The sequence below is a fragment of the Pan troglodytes genome, chromosome 19 (genome assembly GCF_028858775.2).
Source record: "Pan troglodytes isolate AG18354 chromosome 19, NHGRI_mPanTro3-v2.0_pri, whole genome shotgun sequence".
Classification (NCBI taxonomy): domain Eukaryota; kingdom Metazoa; phylum Chordata; class Mammalia; order Primates; family Hominidae; genus Pan; species Pan troglodytes.
In genome coordinates this window covers 14628086-14651952 of record NC_072417.2, presented here as the reverse complement: position 1 = coordinate 14651952, position 23867 = coordinate 14628086, and the positions used below count along the sequence as shown (strand labels likewise).

Below are 23867 nucleotides of genomic sequence, written 5' to 3'. Positions count from 1 at the left end.
TGTGTATAATGGCAACTTATCAGATAGTGCTGAATGAATGTATGAGTAAATGGGCTTCTGTGAAGTCTTTTGGCCAGGATTTTGAAAATACATTTAAAGTTCAAAACCGATGGCAATAGGTAACATATGGTACTCCTTAGTTTATAGAATTTGTTTGTATTATTATCCTGCTTAATCCTCACTAAACCCTGTTTCACATCTAAATCCATTTTACAGTCGAGAAAACCCAAGCTTAATGAGGAAGCTGAGGTTTAAGGAGACTATGTAAACATACTTAAAAAAAACAAAAACAAAAACCAGTTTTTCTCTCTGTCACCCAGGCTGGAGTAAGTGGTATGATCACAGCTCACTGCAACCTTGAACTCCCAGGCTCAAGTCATCTTCCCACCTCAGACTCCTGGGTAGCAAACCTGAACATTTCTTTTCTTAAGATAGTCAGTTTTTGAGTGTTAGGAAATTACAGAATTATTTGGTGAAGCTGTTCACAAAGCTGTGGTAATTTTTTTCTTAGCCAAAATTATTTGTTTTTGTTTTATTCGAAAATCCCTTTTATTATATTCATTAACTATTGATGAATCAATAGAATCTATTAAAAATAGCAAAAATGGCCTGGCACAGTGGCTCATGCCGATAAACCCAGCAGTCTGGGAGGCCAAAGCAGGAGGATTGCTTGACCCCAGGAGTTTGAGACCAGTCTGGGTAACATAGGGAGACTTTGTTTCTACAAAAAAATAAAAAACTAGCTGAGCATGTCCCAGCCACTCAGGAGGCTGAGGTGGGAGGACCGCTTGAACCTAGGAGGTCAAGGCTGCAGTGAGCTGTGATCACGCTACTCCACTCTAGCCTGGGTGGTAGATGAAGACCCTGTCTCAAAAAGAAAAAAAAAAAGATAGCAAAAATGTCACTATTTTTATACCCTTGGTTATATAGCATTTTTATTAGCAATACACAGCAGGAGTTGTGTGGGAAGTTGGAGGTGCAGGGAGTGCTTGATTTGTGGAAGTTTTGGTGGAAGTGGGACTTGAGTGCTACCTTGAGATTTAGAGGGAGTGAGTCTCACTTCTAGAGTTGATAGGAGTTCACCTGGACAAAAGGAGCTGAAAGCAGCTTTTATAGATGGAGGAAAGTAATGAAGCTAAGAGGTTTTAAGCATTTGGTCTTCAGATGGTAAGGGACCCCAAGGGTTATCTGGTCAAAGGAAGGGGAAGGGAGTTGTGGTGAAGAACATGAACCCTGAAGCCTTGGATGCAAACACTAGCTGTGTGACCTCAGGCAAGGTACCTGACTTCTCTGTACAACTGTAAGACGGGGAGGTTAATAGTACTGTTACTGTTATGAGGAATAAATGACATTATAGTATAGAAAATGCTCTGCTCGGTGCCTGGCATTTAACGAGTGCCCAAATATTGATTCATACTTTCCAAGTCTGTGTGTCGTTCCCAACTGAATGAATGATAGCTGTGCTAATCTCCTCAGACCTTGAGTCTTACAAATATCATTATTTTCTCAGTATGCTATAATGTGAACTATTTGGGAAGTAGCTATTATCTGGTAGTGTAGTGTTCCCACCGTGGGGCCTCAGGGAAGATGAGGCTGTGCTCTCTGCCACCTCCTTCTTCCCCAACCTGCTCCACTTTTTTTTTGAAATGGAGTCTCGCTCTGTCGCCCAGGCTGGACTGCAGTGGCGTGATCTCAGCTCACCGCAAGCTCCACCTCCCAGGTTCATGCCATTCTCCTGCCTCAGCCTCCCGAGTAGCTGGGACTACAGGCGCCCGCCACCACACCTGGCTAATTTTTTGTATTTTTAGTAGAGACGGGGTTTCACCGTGTTAGCCAGGATGGTCTTGATCTCCTGACTTCGTGATCCACCCGCCTCGGCCTCCCAAAGTGCTGGGATTACAGGCACCCACCACCACACCCGCCTAATTTTTTGTATTTTTAGTAGAGATGGGGTTTCACCGTGTTAGCGAGGATGGTCTCGATCTCCCGACTTTGTGATCCATTCACTTTAGCCTCCCAAAGTGCTGGGATTACAGGCGCCTGCCACTAAGCCCGGCTAATTTTTTGTATTTTTAGTAGAGACAGGGTTTCACCGTGTTAGCCAGGATGGTCTTGATGCCCTGACCTCGTGAACCGCCCGCCTTGACCTCGCAAAGTGCTGGGATTACAGGCGGAGGCAGGTGGATCACTTGAGGCCAGGAGTTTGAGACTAGCCTGGCCAACATGGTGAAACCCCAGCTCTAGGAAAAATACAAAAATTAGCCACGTATGGTGGCGCATGCCTTTAATCCCAGCTACTTGGGAGGCTGAGGCATGGGAATCGCTTGAACTCTGGAGGCAGGGGTTGAAGTGAACCATGATTGCACCACTGCACTCCAGCCTGGTGTCTCAAAAAAAAAAAAAAAATTTAGGCTTTTATTTTTATCAGTTGTACATGCACACGGTATATAGCCGACAAGACTTGAACAAGAAACAGTGGTTTCCTGTTGTCCTGTCCCAATGTCTCATTCCCCAAGAATAATTACTTTTCAACTCTAGCTGGTTCTTGAGTGTTTAACTCTGTATTACCAAGTAATATGTTTATGTTCTTTGTGATTGTTCTCAGTTTTAGGCTTTATCTATTTTATTTCCACCATCAGTGATAAGACTTGAGTTGTCTTTTACCTTCCCATCGTTGCCCATGCATGCACGTCCCCTGTCCTCCCGCTACAATTCTGTCCATTTTGTTTAGATCACCCTTTGACCTTTACCTTATTATGATTATGTAAGTTCTTTACATTGCTGTGCCATATAGTACCATGTTTTTGTTTTTCTTTTTTTTGAGACAGGGTCTTGCTCTGTCACCCAGGCTGGAGTACAGTGGTGCAATCTTGGCTCACTGCATCTCGACCCCCTAGGCTCAAGTGATCCTCCCACCTCAGCCCCTCGACTAGCTGGGATTACAGGTGCATGCCACCACGCCTGGCTAATTTTTGTATATTTTTGTAGAGAGGAGGTTTTGCCACATCGCTCACACTGGTCTTGAACTCCTGGACTCATGCAATCCACCCACCTTAGCCTCCCAAAGTGCTGGGATTACAGGCATGAGCCACTGCGTCTGGCCTTTTTTTTTTTTCTTATACATCTTTTTATTTTCTTTGCAGTTAACAATTGAATAGGTACTTTTATTTTCCTAATTTTCAGTCTTTTATCATTAATTTAGTCCCAGATTCTCTGCCAGTTGTCTAAATCTCCTCTAACAGAAACGTTCAATATGTTTAAACACATGGGCATTCTATCAACTTCATCTTCTCAAGGAAGTATTTCCTGAATCCTTCTGATCTGCTTTAATCTAGATTTGTTATTCTCTAGGTCAGCTGTGCGGGTGTCATCTGAGAATCTCCGTCATCCTGGGGATTCATTTTTTCCTGCTTGGATCCCATTCTTCTCCTGTCTTGGCATATTTCTTCGTTCTGGTGGCTGCATCCTCTAGTAGCTTTCTGAAAAAGGGAGGATTGAGTAGTTCATCTTTTGAGAACCTTGCATGTGTAAGAATGATTTTCTTCTGCTCTCTCACAGTTGATGGGATTTGGGCTGAATAATGACTTCCGGGTTAGAAAGGGCACGCCCCAGAATGTGGCAGTCACTGCTTTCATTGCCTTCTGGCTTCCGTGTGACTGCTGATTGAGTCCCATTTGGATTCTTGACCTTTGACATAGAAACTGTTTCTTCTCCCTGGAAGTAGGACTTCCCTTTTTCCTCAGTCTTAAAAAATTTTACTGTGATGCACTTTTATCCTGTGTGCAGGGTAATCAGCCCCTGCAGTCATGGAACTCATGTCCTTCAGTTTGGGGAAATGATCTTGAATCGTAATGATAGTGATTTCCTCCCCCTACGTTTTCTGCATTCCATCTTTCTTAAACTCTTGTTTGGATGTGGGACGTCTTGAACTGGTCCCCGGATTTCCCTTCACTTTTCTTTCCCGGTTTCCTTGAACTGGCCCGCTAACTTTCCTGGCTTTTCTCTCCCCGTTTCCTTAGTTTTGTCTGTTGGCTCTACTTTATGGGCACTTCGGTCTCTTCACCTTCCAACCTTTCCTGTGAGATTTTTGTTTTGTTGTGATATTTTCATTTTCAAGAGCTTTTTATTTTTATTTATTTATTTTTACTTTTGAGACGGAGTCTCGCTCTGTCACCCAGGCTGGAGTGCAAGGGCGAGATCTCAGCTCACTGCAAGCTCCACCTCCTGGGTTCAAGCGATTCTCCTGCCTCAGCCTCCCTAGTAGCTGGGACTACAGGTACCCACCACCACGCCCGGCTAATTTTTGTATCTTTAGTAGAGATGTGGTTTCGCATGTTGGCCAGGCTAGTTTCAAACTCCTGACCTCAGGTGATCTGCCCACCTCAGCTTCCCAAAGTGCTGGGATTATAGGCATGAGCCACCATGCCCAACCTCATATTTTTATTTTTTAACTTTTTAGGTTCGGGGGTACATGTGCAGTTTTGTTATAGAGGTAAACTCATCTCATGGGGGTTGGTTGTACACATTACAACTAAGCCCAGCACCCAATAGTTATTTTTTCTGGTCCTCTCCCTCCTCTCACCCTCCCACCTTAGGTAGGCCCCAGGGTCTGTTGTTTCTTCTTTGTGTTCATGAGTTCTCATCATTTAGCTCCCACTTGTAAGTGAGAACATGCAGTATTTGATTTTCTGTTCCTGCCTTAGTTTGCTAAGGATAGTGGCCTCCAGCTCCATCCATGTTCCCACAAAAGACATGATCTTGTTCTTTTTATGGCTGCATAGTATTCCATGGTGTATATGTACCATATTTTCTTTTTTATTCTTTTCTTTTTCTCCGCCTCCTGGGTTCCAGTGATTCTCCTGCCTCAGCCTCCCGAGTAGCTGGGACTATAGGTGCCCACCACCACACCTGGCTCATTTTTGTGTTTTTAGTAGAGATGGGGTTTCGCCATATTGGACAGGCTGGTCTGGAACTCCTGACCTTGTGATCCATCCGCCTCAGTCTCCCAAAGTGCTGGGATTACAGGTGTGAGCCACCGCTCCCAGCCCTCTTTTTTTTCTTTTTACTTTATTTATGTTGAAGGACTACACATTTTCTTCATCCAGTCTGTCATTGATGGGCATTTAGGTTGATTGTGTGTCTTTGCTATTGTGAATAGTGCTGCAGTGAACATTTGTGTGTATGTGTCTTTATGGTAGAATGATATTTCTTCCTCTGGGTATATACCCAGTAATGGGATTGCCGGGTCAAATGGTAGTTCTGCTTTTAGCTTTTTGAGGAATCACCACATTGCTTTCCACAGTGATCGAACTAATTTATACTCCCTTCAAGAGCTTTTAAACATTTTCTCAATATCCTGTTTTTAGTTAATAGTTATCCTGTTCTTTGATGATTGCAATATCTGTTTATTATAAGAGAGTGGTGGTTGCACAACTCTGAGTATTCTAAGACCTACTGAATTACACACTTTAAAAGGATGAACTTTATAGTGTGTGAATTACATACCTTAGTAAAGTTGGTATTAAAAATGTTTTTTGGGCCGGGTGCGGTGGCTCACACCTGTAATCCCAGCACTTTGGGGGGCCGAGGTGGGCAGATCACAAGGTCAAGAGATCAAGACCATCCTGGCCAACATGGTGAAACCCCATCTCTACTAAAAACGCAAAAATTAGCTGGGCATGGTGGCGCATGCTTGTAATCCCAGCTACTCGGGAGGCTGAGGAAGAATAGCTTGAACTCGGGAGGCAGAGGTTGCAGTGAGCCGAGATCGCACCACTGCACTCCAGTCTGGGCGACAGAGCAAGACTCCGTCTCAAAAAAAAAAAAAAAATGATTTTGGCCAGGCGCAGTAGCTCACGCCTTTAATCCCAGCACTTTGGGAGGCTGAGGCAGGCGGATCACTTGAGGCCAGCAGTTCAGGACCAGCCTGGCCAACATGGTGAAACTCCATCTCAACCAAAAAGTGCAAAAAATTAGCCAGGCGTGGTGGTGCATGCCTGTAGTCCCAGCTACTCGGGAGGCTGAGGCAGGAGAATCACTTGAACCTGGGAGGCGGAGGTTGCAGTGAGCCTAGATCGTGCAACTGCACTCCAGCTGGGGCGACAGAACTAAACTCTGTGTCAAATTAAAAAAAAAAACAAAACTTTAGAAAAATATTTCTCTGAAGATATTAATCATCCTTTTGAAGTTTAATTTTCCCTGCATTGTCTGTCTTTTCTCCTAGTTGTCTTTTTTTTTTTTTTTTTTTTTAAGACAGAGTCTGGCTCTGTCACCCAGGCTGGAGTGCAGTGGCGCCATCTCAGCTCACTGCAACCTCCGCCTCCTGGCTTCAAGCGATTCTTGTGCTGCAGCCTCCTGAGTAGCTGGGATTACATGCACGTGCCACCACGCCCAGCTAATTTTTTTGTATTTTTAGTAGAGACGGGGTTTCACCATGTTGAGCAGGCTGGTCTCAAATTCCTGGCCTCAAGTGATCCGCTGGCCTCAGCCTCCCGAAGTGCTGGGATTGCAGACGTGAGCCACCGCATCTGGCCTCTCCTAGTTGCTTTTTCTGAGTTTTATGTTAAGGCTTTACTCAAATGTCCAGGTGGCCTGGGCTGTCCACTCCTTAAGGAATGGGGGACTAAAAAGCTGGACGCTCTTTGTGTCTGGCAGTAAGCTCACTGCCCCCCTTACTGCATTTATGCCCATGGTTTTTGGACTCAAATACAGGAATTTGCATTTGTTCCTCTTAAACACTGCATTGTTCAGACGTCTATGATGGAAATAGGGGTATTTATGTTAGTCATGAAACCTCAGTAGGTTGTTTTCCTATTTCATGGAGGAGAGAAATAAGAACAAGGGGCAGGAGTTTTAAGAAAGAGAGAGGGTTACTTGGAAAGGAGGCTTAAAGACTCCTGAAGTATTGCATGGTGAGGGCGATGTGTGAGTGAGTGTATCAGCAGGAGGACAGAAGGCATTGTTGAGGAAGGGATTGAAATCTGGGGAGAGAGGGCAGTTGCTGAGTGAGGTAAGTCTTGTAGGATGTAAGGGAAGGGGGTCAGGGACACCAGAGGGTGAGGTTAGAAAGGAGAAGGGGAACACTACAGGGCCGATGTGCTTTTCACTGTACTGGGCTCTGTTCAAATGTTACTTAATCCAGGCAGCAGCCTGTGAGGTTGACAATATTTGCTGCATCTTTCAGATCAAGAAGCTGTGGCTTATGGAGGTAAAGAAACTTAGGTAAGGTCACATAGCAGAGTAGTGATGGAGCAGATTTAAACCAAATCTCTACTGTCCCAGGTTCCCCAGATGGCCCAGCATGGGCGAGAGGCAAGCTAGATTACAATTAAAGGTTAGTGAAAACAGGGCTGTGAAACAGACAAACCAAGTTAGCTCTTGTGTCCAAAGAGTGTTTAAAAGAAAAAGCCCAGGCAGACGCGGTGGCCCACGCCTGTAATCCCAGCACTTTGGGAGGCTGAGGTGGGCGGATCACCTGAGGTCAGGAGTTCGAGACCAGCCTGGCCAACATGGAGGAACCCCATCTCTACTGAAAATACAAAAAAAAAAAAAAATTAGCTGAGCGTTGTGGCAGGCGCCTGTAGTCCCAGCTACTCAGGAGGCTGAGGCAGGAGAATCACTTGAACACGGGAGGCGGAGGTTGCAGTGAGCTGAGGTCGCGCCACTGCACTCCGGCCTGGGCGACAAGAGTGAAACTGTGTCTCAAAAAGGGAAAAGAAAAAGCCCAGCTAAAGTCGAGGTGCTATTCTAAGCCAATTCTTTATATTCTGGCACTTCGCAACCAGTTGAAAAACTTTACAGTGGCTGCTTCCTTCTGAAATTATTTAGTGGGGAGGAGACTTACTACATAATTACTCTCTTGGATTACTTAATGGTTACTCTCTTGGAATATAGATTGGAATACAAATAAGATGTGTACTTGCATACATACATCCTACAAAGCACAGTGAGTTCCTGATCTGAATTTATCTTCGGTTGATATATATGGACTCTTCTCCCTGCAACCAAAAATAAATCACCGGTCTCGAGAATTTTAAATAAAAGAAACTTGAAACAGCCCTGGTTTACTTGAAACAGCCCTGATTTTCTTGCATCTCTTATCTTGTAGGCCTTTGCCCAGTTTGATGCTGAGGGTGATGGGACAGTTGATGCCGAGAACATGTTGGAGGCCCTCAAGAATTCCAGTGGAGCTAATCTTCAGGGGGAGCTGAGCCACATCATCAGACAACTACAGGCCTGCTCTCTGGTTCCAGGTGAGGCTTCCATCTAGGTGCTGTCTTAGAACCAAAGTGAACTTTGCTATACTACTGATTGAAATTAGGCAAAATTGTGGCCACATGCAGTAAACTCCCCCAACAGTGTTCATTAGGCTCCTGATCCGAATTAGCATTTCCTTTAGTCATCTTCTTCATCCCCAGTACGGTGGTGGCTAAGCAGTTCTACCGTTTCATAACATGAACCCTTGTCACGTGGCCGCTTTCCTTATTGGATCTCTTCATTTCACTACAGGAGCCCTCCTTGGCCTTCACTGTTCATTCTCTTAGCATCCTGCATTCTTTTTTGCAACATATTACCATTGCAATTGATCAATTCATCATTCAATTATTAGTAAAGTGTTTGTCTTCACTCCTGTACTATAGTTCCATGAGGGCAGGGACCTTCTGTCTTATTTCTGCTCTGTCCTCACATTTGGGGCATTTTTTTTGGCATGTGGTAAGCACTTAGTGGTTTTTTTAGAAAGCTATTACAGTATTCCCTCCTTACCCATGCGGGAGATGTTCCAGCACCCCCAGTGGGTGCCTGAAACCAAGGATAGTACCCAACCCTATATATACTATATATTTTTCTGATATATATATATATATATAGTTATGATAAATTCTAATGTATAAATTAGGCATAATAAGAAGAGGTCAGGCCGGGCACGGTGGCTTACACCTGTAATCCCAGCACTTTGGAGGCCGAGGCGGGCGGATCACGAGGTCAGGAGATCGAGATCATTCTGGCTAACACAGTGAAACCCTGTCTCTACTGAAAATACAAAAAAATTATCCGGGCATGGTGGTGGGCACCCGTAGTCCCAGCTACTCGGGAGGCTGAGGCAGGAGAATGGCGTTAACCCGGGAGGCGGAGCTTGCAGTGAGCCAAGATCGCGCCACTGCACTCCAGCCAGGGCAACAAAGCGAGACTCCATCTCAAAAAAAAAAAAAAAGGAAGAGGTCAATAACAATAGCTGACAATAAAATAGAATGATTATAACAATATACTAAAATAAAAATTAGGTGAATGTGGCCCCTCTTTCTTTCTCTTTCTGTCTCACAGTATCTGTACCATACTCACCTATTTTGGGGTCTTTATTGACCACAGGTAACTGAAATTGTGGATAAGGGAGGACTACTATATTCAGAAATTTAAGTAAGAATAAAAATAGCTTAAAATTAAGCAATGCCGGCAGGGCACAGTGGCTCACGCCTGTAATCCCAGCACTTGGGGAGGCCGAGGTGGGCGGAGTTCCCGACCTGAGGTCGGGAGTTCAAAACCAGCCTGACCAACATGGAGAAACTCCGTCTCTACTAAAAATACAAAAATTAGCTGGGCATGTTGGTGCATGCCTGTAATCCCAGCTATTCGGGAGGCTAAGGCAGGAGAATCACTTGAACCCTGGGAGGTGGTGGTTGCAGTGAGCTGAGATCAAACCATTGCACTCCAGCCTGGGCAACAAGAGCGAAACTCCGTCTGGAGAAAAAAAGAAAGAAAAGACATGGCCTGTGTTTTTGTATTTTTTTGGGGGGGAGCTCAGACTTACACGTAAAGACAGAATCATAATAAAATTAACATTTGTTTTTTCTAGTGAGAAGACAATTGTGTTTGAAAGAGAAAGAAACTTTGTACATTTTCCTTTCAGTCTTGGTTTACTTTACCTCAGCATTTTTCCTGCTCTGTGCACTTGGTGTCATAATACTTAGGGTCACTAGGGCAGCAATGGAGGCAAAATAGATTTGATAGACACATAAGTGTAAATCTGATTGCTCTTGACCCCTCTGGCTTACTGACTGCTGAGTGATGTATTGAGCTAGGGAAGGATAGTTTCCATATATTAATGAAGAATGTGTATTTCCAGCCAGACATGGTGGCTCATGCCTGTAATCTCAGCACTTTGGGAAGCCGAAGTGGAGGGATTGCTTGAGGCCAGGAGTTGAGACCAGCCAGGGCAGCATAGTGAGACCCCATCTCTTACAGAAAAAATTAGCAGGTCATGGTTGTGTGCACCATTGGTCCCAGCTACTCGGGATACTGAGGCAGGAGGATTGCTTGAGACCAGGAGGTTGAGGCTGCAGTGAGCCGTGATCATGCCACTGTATTCCATCCCTGTGATAGAGCGAGACCCTGTCTCAAAAAAAAAAAAAAAGTGTATTTCCATTCTCCTTCAGGTTGTCTTTAATTATGTAATGTTATACATGTTAACTTTTTCCCTAGTCTCATGGCAATTAAAATTATTATTATTTTTCTTTTGAGACAGAGTCTTGCTCTGTCACCCAGGCTGGAGTGCAGTGGGATCTCCATTCACTGCAGCCTCCACCTCCTGGGTTCAAGTGATTGTTGTGCCTCAGCCTCCCGAGTAGCTGGGAGCACAGGCACCTGCCACCACGTCCGGCTAATTTTTATGTTTTTAGTAGAGATGGGGTTTCACCATATTGGCCAGAGGCTGGTCTTGAACTCCTGACCTCAAGTGATCCACCTGTCTTGGCCTCCCAAAGTGTTGGGATTACAGGCGTGAGCCACTGCACCCGGCCTGAATTATCTTTAGCTAGCTTTTATCTTAGCGTTTACATACTACTCCACTTTTGCCTTACCAGCATGTGGATAGCATCAGGAGCTTTATTTGGACACCTCAGACAGTTTTGGGGAGGAAAGCAAAGGGATTGAGACCAGGGAATCCACCAACAGATAATTCGTAGTGCACTGTTGTGCTGGGCAACTGCTGAAATGGGGGATGAGATTGAGAAAGCATCAGGGTCCAAATCTCAAGGCACTTACGTAGCAGGCTCATGACTTAGGACTTCATACTCAAAACTTTTCATCAGCACCCAATTCATCAGTCTTGGAATGAACCTTTGTGAGCTGAAGTTGCTTTGGTGGTGGGAATTTTTAGTTTCTAACCTTCGTCTGCACTAAAACTAGTTCCTTTTGTATCTCATGGTGTTGGTGCTTAAGCGTTTAAGAAAAGAGAACAGTACCTTTTCCAAATTCATTAGGCTTGGAATTCATTTACTGAAGGCTAAATTAATTTACCAAATGTTTCAGCATATGAAAACACTTTTTCCATCATAGGAACAAGTTTTTGTTTTGTTTTTAACATAGATACAACGTTTTGCCATGTTGCCCAGTCTGGTCTTGAACTCCTGAGCTTGGGCATTCCACCTACCTTGGCCTCCTGAAATGTGGGGATTACAGGCATGAGCCACTGTGCCAAATCTGTTTTTTCACATAGGTTTTGAGCAAAACAGTGCAGCATCAGCAGTATCCTAAATATGAAGCTCAGGTATTACTGTGGAGTCAGCTAAGAAAAAGACTGAGCCACTCCTGGCTTCTTTCTTCCTCAGCTTTCAGACGGCCTGTCATGGGACTTTGCCTTGTGATTGTGTGAGCCAATTCTCCTTAATAAACTCCCTTTTATATATACATATATCCTATTATTTCTGTCCCTCTGGACAACACTGACTCATATAGATTTTGAGACCAGAAGGGGTTCTAAAGGAACATTTTTTTTTTTTTTTTCTGAGACGGAATCTTGCTCTGTCACCCATGGTGGAGTGCAGTGGCGCAGTCTCGGCTCGCTGCAACTTCTGCCTCCCGGATTCAAGCAATTCTCCTGCCTCAGCCTCCCGAGTAGCTGGAATTACAGGCACCCGCCACCGCGCCCAGATAATTTTTGTATTTTTAGTGGAGATGGGGTTTCATCATGTTGGCCAGGCTGCTCTTGGAACTCCTGACCTCGTGATCTGCCCGCCTTGGCCTCCCAAAAGTGCTGGGATTACAGGCATGAGCTACTGCGCCCAGTCTTTGAGGAAAAGAATTTTAAGGATGGATTTCTTTAGTTGGTTTTGTAGTTTTGGGAGTTGGCTGTTTAATTTGATTAGACCCAAAAATGCTAAGGAGTCTACCTCTAATAGTATGGAGAATGCTGATAGTCCTTGGTGTGAACTGTTAAGAGAGTTGTGCAGAATAAATGCACTTGATATTCCCGATTCACCTCTCTTGAGAATCAAGGAGTTTAGTGACTCTATACATGATACCTTTGGCCATATATGGAGAACCAAGGACTGTAATGAAGTTGGTTGGTGCTCCTAAGTTTGCTGGACAAAGTGATGAAAGAAGAGGATGAGCTCAGGGTTTCTGTCTCCAGAAATGCTTACTTAGCCTCACATCTTCCAAGATTGCCCTGGGTGAGAGTCTTACCTCCTTTAGACAAAGGGCTGAAATTGTGGAAAATCAGACACAAGCTCATGTCATGTGAGTGGCTGACCTCCAATGAAAGGTGCATGCTCAGTCTCAGCAGGTGTCTACTTTTAAAATGAGGGCATTGATTGGGAAAGAATGGGACACAGTGGATAACTGGAATAGACATACTTAGCACCTGGCAGAATCCCCATGTTGGCTTCCTGCCCAGTAGGGTGAGAGCTGTTCCGGTGGGAAAGGCCAAATGGAAGCCATCAGAGCTGGCTCTACCTAGAAAAATAGTAAATCAGAAACAATATCGCACTCCTGGAGGGATTGCAGACATTGGTGCCACCATCAAGAACTTGAAAGATGCAGAGGTGGTGATTCCCACCATGTTCCCATTCAACTCTCATATTTGGCCTGTGCAGAAGACGGATGAATATTGGAGGATGTCAGTGGATTATCGTAAGCTTAACCAAGTGGTGACTCCAATTGTAGCTGCTGTACCAGATGCGGTTTCATTGCTTGAGCAAATTAACACATCTCCTGATACTTGGTATGCAGCCATTGATTTGGCAAATGCCCTTTTCTCCATTCCTGTCCATAAGGCCCACCAGAAGCAATTTGCTTTCTGCTGGCAAGGCCAGCAATATACCCTCACTGTCTTACCTCAGGTACATCAACTCTTCAGCTTCGCGTCATAATATTGTTTGCAGAGATCTTGATCACTTTCCCTTCCACAAGATATCACACTGGTACGTTACATTGATGACATTATGCAGATTGGACTCAGTGAGTGAGAAGTAGCAAACACACTGGACTTATTGGTGAGACGTTTGTGTGCCAGGGGGTGGGAAATAAGTCTGAAATAAATTCAGGTACCTTCTACCTCAGTGAAATTTTTAGGGGTTCAGTGGTGTGGGGCTGTCAAGATATTCTTTCTAAGATAAAGGATAAGTTGCTGTATTTCGCCCCTCCTACAACCAAGAAAGAGGTACATCACCTAGTGGACCAACTTGGATTTGGAGGCAGTGCATTCCTCATTTGGGTGTGTTACTCTGGCCCATTTATCCAGTGACCCGAAAGGCTGCCAGTTTTGAGAGGGTCCAGGACAGAAGGTAGCTCTGAAACAGGTCCAGGCTGCTGTGCAAGCTGCTCTGCCGCTTGGGTCATATGACTCAGCAGATCTGATGGTGCTTGAGGTGTCAGTGGCAGACAGGGATGCTGTTTGGAGCCTTTGGCAGACCCCCATAGGTGAATCACAGCAGAGGCCTTTAAGATTTTGGAGCAAGGCCCTACCATCTTTTGCAGATAACTACTCTTCTTTTGAGAGACTGCTCTGGGCCTTGGTAGAAACTGAACATTTGACTGTGGGTCAGCAGTTTACCGTGTGACCTGAACTGCCTGTCATGAACTGGGTGCTTTCTGACCCATCCAGCCTAAAGTTGGGTGTGCACAGCAGCATTCCATCATCAAATGGAAGTGGTATATATGTGATTGGGCTTGAGCAGGTCCTGAAGGCACAAGTAAATTACATGAGGAAGTGACTCAAATGCCCATGGTTCCCACCCCTGTCACCCTGCCTTCTCTCTCCCAGCCTGTACCGATGGCCTCATGGGGGGTTCCCTATTACCAGTTGACATCTTGGTGTGTCACCTGAGCCTCATTTTCCTCAGTTGTTAAAAAGGATAGCTGTACCTTCTGTGCCTCCCCCCTCACCTTACTGCAAGGATGGAATGATACGAGGTATGTGGAAGCACCTTATTGGTTGTAAAATGCCGTTGGAAACTGTGGTAATGGTAGTGGTTGTATTGTCATTATCATTGTCTTAGTATCTTAGTATAAAAGCAGTTATGATTTTACTCTTAATGCACTGAACTTTATTTCTACCCTGTATTCTATATGCAAGACTTCCTTAAAAACGTCTATTAGTGTTTAAGTGCTTATACATTTTTGAAGATTGGATTGAAACAAAAAATCATTATTTTAAGTCTTCTAAAATTCTTTTCAACTAAAATTAAATTAATTCTTTTTTTTTTTTTTGAGGTGGAGTTTCACTGTTGTTGCCCAGGCTGGAGTGCAGTGGCGTGATCTGGGCTCACTGCAACCTCCGCCCCCTGAGTTCAAGTGATTCTCCTGTCTCAGCCTCCCAAGTAGCTGGGATTACAGGCGCCTGCCACCACCCCTAGCTAACTTTTTTGTATTTTTAGTAGAGATGGGGTTTCACCATGTTGGCCAGGCTGGTATCGAACTCTTGACCTCAGGTCATCCGTCCGCCTCGGCCTCCCAAAGTGCTGGGATTACAGGCGTGAGCCACTGCACCCAGCTAAATTAATTCTTAAGTTCAGAATGCTACTGGTTCATTTCTTTAAAAATTAGATTTTTTAACAATTAAAACTGAAAATATCAATGAAGATTGTTAATGACTGCTTTTAATTTAGCCAATTCAGATAGGCCACCAGGCAGGGGATGTGGAAACTACTGTGGCTTCCCCAAAACACCAAAAATGGATTTCATCTGTTTAGGTTTCACAGACATATTTTCAGAGTCGAAGGAGGGCCTTGATATTCACTCGTCAATGATACTGCGCTTCCTGCACCGCAATCGGCTCTCCAGCGCGGTGATGCCCTACCCGATGCTGGAGCACTGCAATAACATGTGCACCATGCGGTCTTCCGTCCTGAAGGAGTCTCTGGATCAGCTGGTACAAAAGGAAAAGGGTATGTGTGTGTGGGGGTTCTCCTGAAAATACTCTGATCATTTCTTCTAACTGTTGTGTTGGTAAAATGAGCCAATTCTCTTCCCTGCCTTTATTTCTGAAAATAGAGTCATGAGTTTGTAACGTAAGAATGTGATCTTTCTCCTCATTCCCTTTCTTCCTAACACAGCTGGTTTCTCATCATTCAATTCTCTGCTCAGATGTGACTTTGAGGGATGCCTTTCCGCTTTATCTAATTAACACCTCCCCTACCCCACCTTCTGGTCAGGGTCACCTTTGCAGGTTTAATGGTGGAAATCGCGCTTATTGTTATCTGAAGTTGTAGCATTATTGATTCACTTGTGTGTTGTCTGTCTTCTCTGCTTCCTCATTCCTGCACTGTGCCTGTTGCATGGTAGGTATTCAATGAGTATTTGCTGGATAAATGAAGGAAGCCACCACAGACTCACTTGGAGATGGCAACAGAAGTTCATGATGTGTATAGATAGGTCTGTGGAACATAACAGAGCCCAGGCATAGACGCCGATATACATGTGAGAACATAGTACCAGATAAAGTCAGTGTTATAAATCAGGATGGAAAGGTGAACTTCCAACAGATGGAGTTAGGGCACCTAGTTACCCATTTGAAGAAAAAATAAAACTAGATTTTTTTTTGGAGACTGAGTTTCGTTCTTGTTGCCCAGGCTGAAGTGCAATGGTGTGATCTCTGCAGCCTCCACCTCCTGGGTTCAAGCGATTCTCCTACCTCAGCCTCCTGAGTAGCTGGGATTACAGGCATGTGCCACCACGCCCGGCTAATTTCTGTATTTTTAGTAGAGACGGGTTTCACCGTGTTGGTCAGACTGGTCTTAAACTCTTGACCTCAGATGATCCACCCACCTTGGCTTCCCAAAGTGCTGGGATTACAGGTGTGAGCCACCACCCAGCTGAAACTAGATTCTTAATACATTCCATTCACTAAAATAAATTTCAGATGATCAAAAAGTTCAACTAAAAATAAAATGCTAAAAATATTGGAAGAAAATAGTTCCACCTTGTAAAATACGGAACAGCCTTTCTAAGCAAGGCATGAAACCCAGAATCTATGAAAGAAAAGATTAATAAATTAGTCTGTATGAAAATTAACCTTGCTCACAGCAAAAAAAAATATAAGCAGAGTCAAAAACAAGTGACATTGTGGGTACAAAAATAAATTTTATAACATATTACAGATACAATTGACTAAATTTTTTAGTAACTCTGCCCTTGGGCAATTATTTAACTCTGTGTTCCTTAGTTTATTTATTTTATTTTATTTATTTATTTGCGACGGAGTCTTACTCTGTCTCCCAGGCTGGTGTGCAGTGGTGTGATCCCGGCTCACCGAAACCTTCGCCTCCCAGGTTTAAGCAATTCTTGTGCTTTAGCCTCCTGAGTAACTGGGATTACAGGCACGTGCCACCATGCCTGGCTGGTTTTTGTATTTTTAGTAGAGATGGGGTTTCACCATGTTGGCCAGGCTGGTCTCGACCTCCTGACCTCAAGTGATCCGCCTGCCTTGGCCTCCTAAAGTGCTGGGATTACAGGCGTGAGCCACTGAGTCTGGCCAGTTTCTTAATTTTTAAAATGAATTAATACGTAAGGAAAGTATAAAAAGCACATGGCCAGGCACGGTGGTTGATGCCTATAATCCCAGTACTTTGGGAGGCCAAAGTGGGAAGATCACTTGAAGCCAGGAGTTTGACACCAGCCTGGGCAACACAGGGATGACCCCATCTCTCCAAAAAATTTTTAAAAAAATTAGCCAGGTGTGGTGGTGCACACCTGTAGTCCCGGCTACTTGGGAGAATGAGGCAGGAGGGTCACTTGAGCCTAGGAGATCGAGGCTGCAGTGAGCTGTGATCACACCACTGCACTCCAGCCTGGGAACAGAGTGAGACCCTCTCAAAAAAATCTCAACAAAAAAAAGCACGTGGGTTATAGTAAACACACAAGTAAATGTTAGCTGTTCTATATATGTTTATATATACATTTGATCATGTATAGAAAATGTATGAATTAACTCAGAAGAACATGGAAGAGGGCAGGACCAGACTGTACTCAGAAGCCAGCAGCTTAAAAAGTGTCACTCATTATTTAAAAAATGTAAATTCAAACCGTAATTTACCATTTTCTTCTCGGCATGGTTTTGCAAATATATCAGTGATTAAAGAATTGCACTGATAGAGACGATGGGGTAATCCTTGGCCACTGGGTTCTTTGGAAGGTGACATATGATCTTCACGTCAGGTAATATGCCAATGACGTAACAGTTTGAGGGAGGCATATTTGACACATGTGCGTGAAAACCCACTCATGACGCTGATGAACTACAAAAGGATCTGGAAGGAGATTTTAAGGAAGATTTGTGTTTCTAGGGCCAGAGTACCAAGCGTATTTCTGTTAGATATTTTAAATGACTCTTTTTTTTCCCTTTGTGAAAGGGATGTCATATAATCAACTCTGGTTTCCCCTACAGAAAGCCCTGGAGATCTAACTAGAAGTCCAGAGATGGATAAACTCAAGTCAGTAGCAAAGTGCTATGCTTATATAGAAACATCCTCCAACTCGGCAGACATTGACAAGATGACAAATGGAGAAACCTCATCCTACTGGCAGTCAGATGGCAGTGCCTGTTCACACTGGATTCGGTGGGTGGTATATAATACTTTTTTGTTTTTTAAAATTTTGGAATGTTTTCTTCTTAACTGCCTACTCTTTGTATTTTAAGTGGCTATGAAGATGCTTTAAGAATCAAGTAAAATCAATCATGTAAAATCATGTAACCTGGCTTATATATTCCTAACAGATAATTTCCCTGATATTTTAAAGGAGGAAATAACATTTGATTAATTTTAGATTAGTACTGATTTCATATCTTTTTTCACTAGTTTCTCAGGAAAATTAATACCACAAAGAGTAAGTACTTACATGTGATTGTATTTTGAAATATCCTTTCTCTACTTTTTTTTTTTTTTTTTTAAGACAGGATCTTATTTTTGTCACCCAGTCTGGAGTGCAGTGGTGCAGTCATAGCTCACTGTAACCTCAGACTCCTGGGTTCAAGCAGTCCTCCTGCCTCAGTCTCAGTCGCTGGGATTTAGGCAGGCACCACCATACCTGGCTAATTTCTTTATACTTTTTTGTAGAAATGGGGCCTCACTACGTTGCCCAGGCTTGTCTCAAACTCCTAGCCTTAATCCTCCTATCTTGGCCTCCCAAAGTGTTGGGTTTATAGGTGTGAGCCACTGTACCCGATCCCTTTCTATACTTCTTTTTTTTTTTTTTGAGATGGAGCCTTGCTCTCACGCCCAGGCTGGAGTGCAGTGGCATGATCTCTGTTCACTGCAACCTCCATCTCCAAGGCTCAAGCGATTCTCCTGCCTCAGCCTCCTGGGTGGCTGGGATTAAAGCTGCCCACCACCACACTCAGCTAATTTTTGTATTTTTAGTAGAGACAGGGTTTCACCATGTTGGCAGGCTGGTCTCAAGCTCCCAGCTTCTCAAAGTGCTGGGATTACAGGCGTGAGCCACCGTGCCTGGCCTCTTTCTATATACATTTTTGAAATTCACTGTATGTAACTGAGTTGGTCACTTTAGAAGAAGAAATAGTGTGGTCAAGAATCCTGGAGTGGAGCTAATGATAATAAACAGTGGTATTTCTGGAAGCTCTGAAGCTGCTATTGAAATTTTCACCTCTCTCCTCAGAAAACAGGCTAATTCCAATTGGTAGAATTAAGTGCCAGAAATAATTGTATTGTTTTCTCTTAGAGGACACATTTGACCTTTAGACATCTAATTTATAGATGAGAGAATATACTCAGTTTTTTTGTATGCAGTTTAAAATTAGCTTTTTTGCCAGGTAAAGGGATTTTGTTAGAATGTTCATACTGTTCGTTCTTTCTGTACAAATAGCTTAAAAGGAATCGTAAGATTAATCTTGAACTGAAAGGTCTTTAAAAAATGTGGGAAGGTCAAGGTCAGAAGGACTTTGAAACTCATAGCCAGCATTTCAAGTTGGTTGCTGTTAGGAAAACCAGTCTTTGGATATATCAAATGTAAGCTCTTTGAGGTGGGACTTCTGGATCCTGTCAGTTCTTGACTCCTATAAACATTTGTAATTTCTGCTTTTTGTGTTTTCCAGTTTAAAAATGAAGCCAGATGTTGTGCTTAGGCACCTGTCCATTGCAGTGGCTGCCACTGACCAGAGCTACATGCCACAGCAGGTGACAGTAGCTGTAGGGAGGAATGCCAGCGATCTTCAGGAAGTCCGAGATGTGCACATCCCCAGCAATGTCACTGGCTATGTGACGCTGCTGGAAAATGCCAACGTCAGTCAGCTCTGTAAGTCCAACAGAACTGAGGGGATAGGGAAAAGCAAGGGAGTAGTATTTTTTACTTTGAAGTGAAGAGGCTGTTAGTTTTTGAGATTCGGTTTGCTTCTTAGGACGTACACAAAAGTGGTCATTATTTCATTCATTAAGTGTTGTAGAAATTATAGAAAAGCGTTGGGGCATGCTGGCTCACGCCTGTAATCCCAGCACTTTGGGAGGCCAAGGCAGGTGAATCACTTGAGATCAGGAGTTCGAAAACAGCCTGGCCAACATGGTGAAACCCTGTCTCTACTAAAAATACAAAAATTATCCAGGCGTGGGGGTGGGTACCTGTAATCCCAGCCACTTGGGGGGCTAAGGCAGAAGAATCGCTTGAACCCAGGAAGCTACGGCTGCAGTGAGCTGAGATCACACCACTGCACTCCAGCCTGGGTGACAGAGCAAGACTCCATCTCAAACCAAAAAAAAGAAATAAATTATAGAAGAGCAGTGAAATCATTTTTTTCATTAAAAACAAAACAAAACATAAATATATATATATATATTTAGACAGGATCTCTTTTTGTCACCCAGGCTGGAGTGCAGTGGTACAGTCATAGCTCACTGTAACCTCAGACTCCTGGGTTCAAGCAGTCTTCCTGCCTCAGTCTCAGTAGCTGGAATGTAGACATGCACCGCGATGCCTGGCTAATTTCTTTACACTTTTTTGTAGAAATGGGGCCTCACTGTGTTGCCCAGGTTGATCTCAAACTCCTGGCCTTTATGCTCCTACCTTGGCCTCCCAAAACATTGGGATTATAAATATATATATATATATAAACATATATATATATAATATGTTTTTATATATGTTTATACATATTTATTGTGTATGCTTACATGTGTAATATATATGTTTTTTCTATATATTTTTTCTTTTTTTTTTTTTTTTTTGAGACGGAGCCTCGCATTGTCGCCTGGGCTGGAGTGCAGTGGTGCAGTCTCAGCTCACTGCAACCTCCACCTCCGGGGTTCACGCAGTTCTCCTGCCTTAGTCTCCCGAGTAGCTGCGATTACAGGCACACACCACCATACCCGCCTAATTTTCTGTATTTTTAGTAGAGACGGGGTTTCACTATGTTGGACAGACTGGTCTCGAACTACTGACCTCATGATCCGCCCGCCTCGGCCTTCCACAGTGCTGGGATTACAGGCATGAGTCACTGCGCTGGCCCATTAAAAATAATTTTATTCACATTTTCATATTGGAAAATTAGAAAAATATAAACAAAAATACTCAAATCCTACTACCCAGGGATTGTTACTATGACTGCCTTGATATGGATCCTTGCAGACCTTTCCGTGTGTTTGTGTATTTGTGTGTGTAAGTGTGTGTATGGTTTACATACACACACATATATGCACACATATCTACACACCTTTTTTCCTAAAAAATAGAGCTGTATGTATCTGTTCACATAAATCTATACATATCTTTTTACAAAAATGTTGATAGTCTTTGCATGTTCTTTTGTAATTTTTTAGAGTGTGTTATATTCACGAATATCCTTATTTAGTGTTGTAAAAATATGCCGTAATTGGCTGGGTGCAGTGGCTCACGCCTCCAATCCCAGCACTTTGGGAGGCTGAGGCATGCAGGTCACTTGAGGTCAGGAGTTCTAGACCAGCCTGGCCAACATGGTGAAACTCCGTTTCTACCAAATACAAAAATTAGCCGGGCGTGGTGGCGCATGCCTGTAATCCCAGCTACTTGGGAGGCTGAGGCAGGAGAATCACTTGAACCCAGGAGGCGGAGGTTGCAGTGAGCCGAGATTGTGCCACTGCACTCCTCCAGCCTGGGTGAACAGAGCAAGACTCCATCTCAAAAAAAAAAAAAAAAAAAAAAAAAGCCGTAATTTTAACCCACCCCTCATTCTTGGACATTTAGGTTGTTTCCAATTTTATACCATTATAACCTTGCTTTACACATAGCATTTTGGAAATAATCACAATTCTGTGATTGCTTTCTGGGCTTATTTCGTTCAGGGAGCCGGAATGCTTCATGTTTTATCTCATTTCTTCTAATGCTTTCCTGGGCCAAAAGAAGTGTTCTTTGCTCAAAGGAACTGAGGCCTAGGGAGGTAGAGTCTTTGTGTCTCACCCCTAGCAAATAAGTAGTTAGGCCTGTGGGTTAGAAGCTTCCTGTCTTATATTGTGATCTTTTCTCTAAGTTGTGTCCTTTTTAAATTCTTACCTTCTCTCCTCTGACCCAAATAAGAAATTGTGACATCTCTTAAAAGTGAGTCATGTCTGTGTCATCTGTTTGGATTTGATTATTAAAAATAAATTCTCACAATTGCTTGTAAGCCAGCCACTGTTCTATAACTTAATCCAAATTTCAGAATCGTAGGAAGAATTCTAGAAATGTTCTTACCATGTGTTCAGACAGGCTTGTTTTAAAATGTTCTTTGTGTAGTTTTTTCAAGACTCCTAAGTTCCTAAGAAGTTTTGTTGTAAAGACTTAAACCACCCTTAATTTTACATATTATTCTTATGATTTCTTAGATTTGTCAAAGCTTTTTGACAAATTTATTATATACTAGTTCCATTGCACATGCTATTTATTTCTGTCATCAAAGTGTACCTTCAGAATTTTCTTTTCAAAATGTCTATTACTATTTTGCTTTTAGTTGGGAGCCCAGCATTTGCCTAAAGAAGTTAATCCAATACTGAATTTTTTGTGCTCGACAGATGTCCAGATTAACATAAAGCGTTGTCTTAGCGATGGCTGCGACACTAGAATTCATGGTCTCAGGGCTGTTGGCTTTCAAAGAGTTAAGAAGTCTGGGGTCTCAGTCTCAGATGCTTCTGCAATATGGTATTGGTCTCTGCTGACATCTCTGGTGACGGCTTCTATGGAGACAAATCCCGCCTTTGTCCAGACAGTGCTGCACAATACTCAGTAAGTCATTCTCTCTATGTTCCAGCCCCCTCAACATGCCCTCATTCTCCCATCATCCTTTAGGGAGTATCACTGAGCAGCCTTCCATCATTGATCGTTGTGGCTCAGTCAGCTCGGCCTCAGGTGCCCTAGTGTTTCCTGTTCGTGCCACTCAGCTCCACAGTGTTTCTCTCTTTGATTGACGTTCTGACTTTACAGACTGAAAAAGTGCCCATTCCACCTTCCTGCTCCTCGTCACACAGTTCCTACAGTGTTCTTCATCAGCTCACTAAGTGGACCAGTCTTGTGAGGAGGTCACTTATGCTGTGCCTGTTCCTTGTCCATTGGGAAGTAATTGCTCATGTTTCTATAGGATTTGATGTTGGATAAAGCCCTTTCAGATGCAGTCTATTATTTTACCTACTGACACTGAAGTGTACCTGTGAAAATCACCCCATTTTATAGACGCAGATGTTGTGACCTTTCCTGAAGTCACAAGACCAGGCTGCAGTAATGGATCAGTTGAGGGCTCTTTCCACGAATGAGTGAAATCTTTTCAGGGTACTAAATTAATTTCTTTTGAAATGTAGAGTACTTTCGAAAAAAAATCATTAGGGCAAAAAGACCAAGTAGTAACATATAAGACAAATACAACCAGCTATAGCAGCACTGAAATATTAGTATTGTGCAGATTCAGTAACTGATAATAGGTACCTATAGTGTAGGCGGTGAGAGTATCAGCCAAAAAGAGATGGCTAATATTTTGTTCTCTAGACATCTTTTGAGATTCGTTAGCACTATTGAGTAAAACTGTTAGCAAATAACACTGCTGCTCTGAAGGTTAATAGTTGGCCATACCTTGTTCTTTCTTCCTGTTGTAGCATGTATTCTCACTAAATTATTTCATACTTAGAGAAGCATTGCAAGTTTACATTTAACAAATAATTTTTATTTCTTCCTCAGTCATTAGAGAGTAATTTGCCTGCCTGTGCCCCATCGTTCCTGCTGCTTTAGTGTGTATTTCCTGTAAACAAGAACATTTACTGACAACCATTGAAATCAGGAAATCCACATTGGTGTACATTGCTATGTTGCCACCATCTCATCCTCAGACTCCCTGCAAGTTTTGCACGTTGCCCCAGTCACGCCCCTTACAGCAAAAGGATCCAGCGAAACACTCTGCATTTCTTTGTCCTTTCTCTTTAGTTTCCTTCATTCTGAAACAATTCCTCAATATTTCCTTGACTTTCCTCAGTATTTCCTTGACCCTGATATTTTTGAAAATTACAGGTCAGTTATTTTGAAGAGTGTCCTTCAATTCTGGTTTATTTGATGTTTTATCGTGATCAGATTGAGGTTTTGTTATCTGTCTCTAGCAGGAATATCATAGAAGTGATGCTTTGTTCTCATTGCATCCCGTTGGGTTGCACACA

General features: G+C 43.2%; 1 protein-coding gene and 1 non-coding gene across 7 annotated transcripts in view; one reads left to right on the top strand and one right to left on the bottom strand.

Annotated features, from left to right (window-relative positions):
- The window catches only part of ZZEF1 (zinc finger ZZ-type and EF-hand domain containing 1), a 135891-nt gene that overhangs the window by 9333 nt on the left and 102691 nt on the right, over positions 1-23867 (top strand). For 5 of the 6 annotated variants that reach the window (XR_010152762.1, XR_010152763.1, XM_009431592.5 and 2 more), the window contains exons 2-6: positions 8108-8252; positions 14967-15161; positions 17660-17831; positions 19325-19524; positions 22245-22455. Coding sequence is in view for 3 of the 6 variants with exons in the window: in XM_009431592.5 (XP_009429867.2) it covers positions 8108-8252; positions 14967-15161; positions 17660-17831; positions 19325-19524; positions 22245-22455 (923 nt within the window). In the remaining 3 variants the exon portion in view is untranslated. The remainder of the gene's footprint in view (positions 1-8107; positions 8253-14966; positions 15162-17659; positions 17832-19324; positions 19525-22244; positions 22456-23867) is intronic. The other variant, XM_063798192.1, reaches the window with a different exon arrangement.
- Positions 17420-17522, bottom strand: LOC112206192 (small nucleolar RNA U13). Its single transcript, XR_002940390.1, has one exon. It is a non-coding gene; the product is annotated as a small nucleolar RNA U13 (small nucleolar RNA).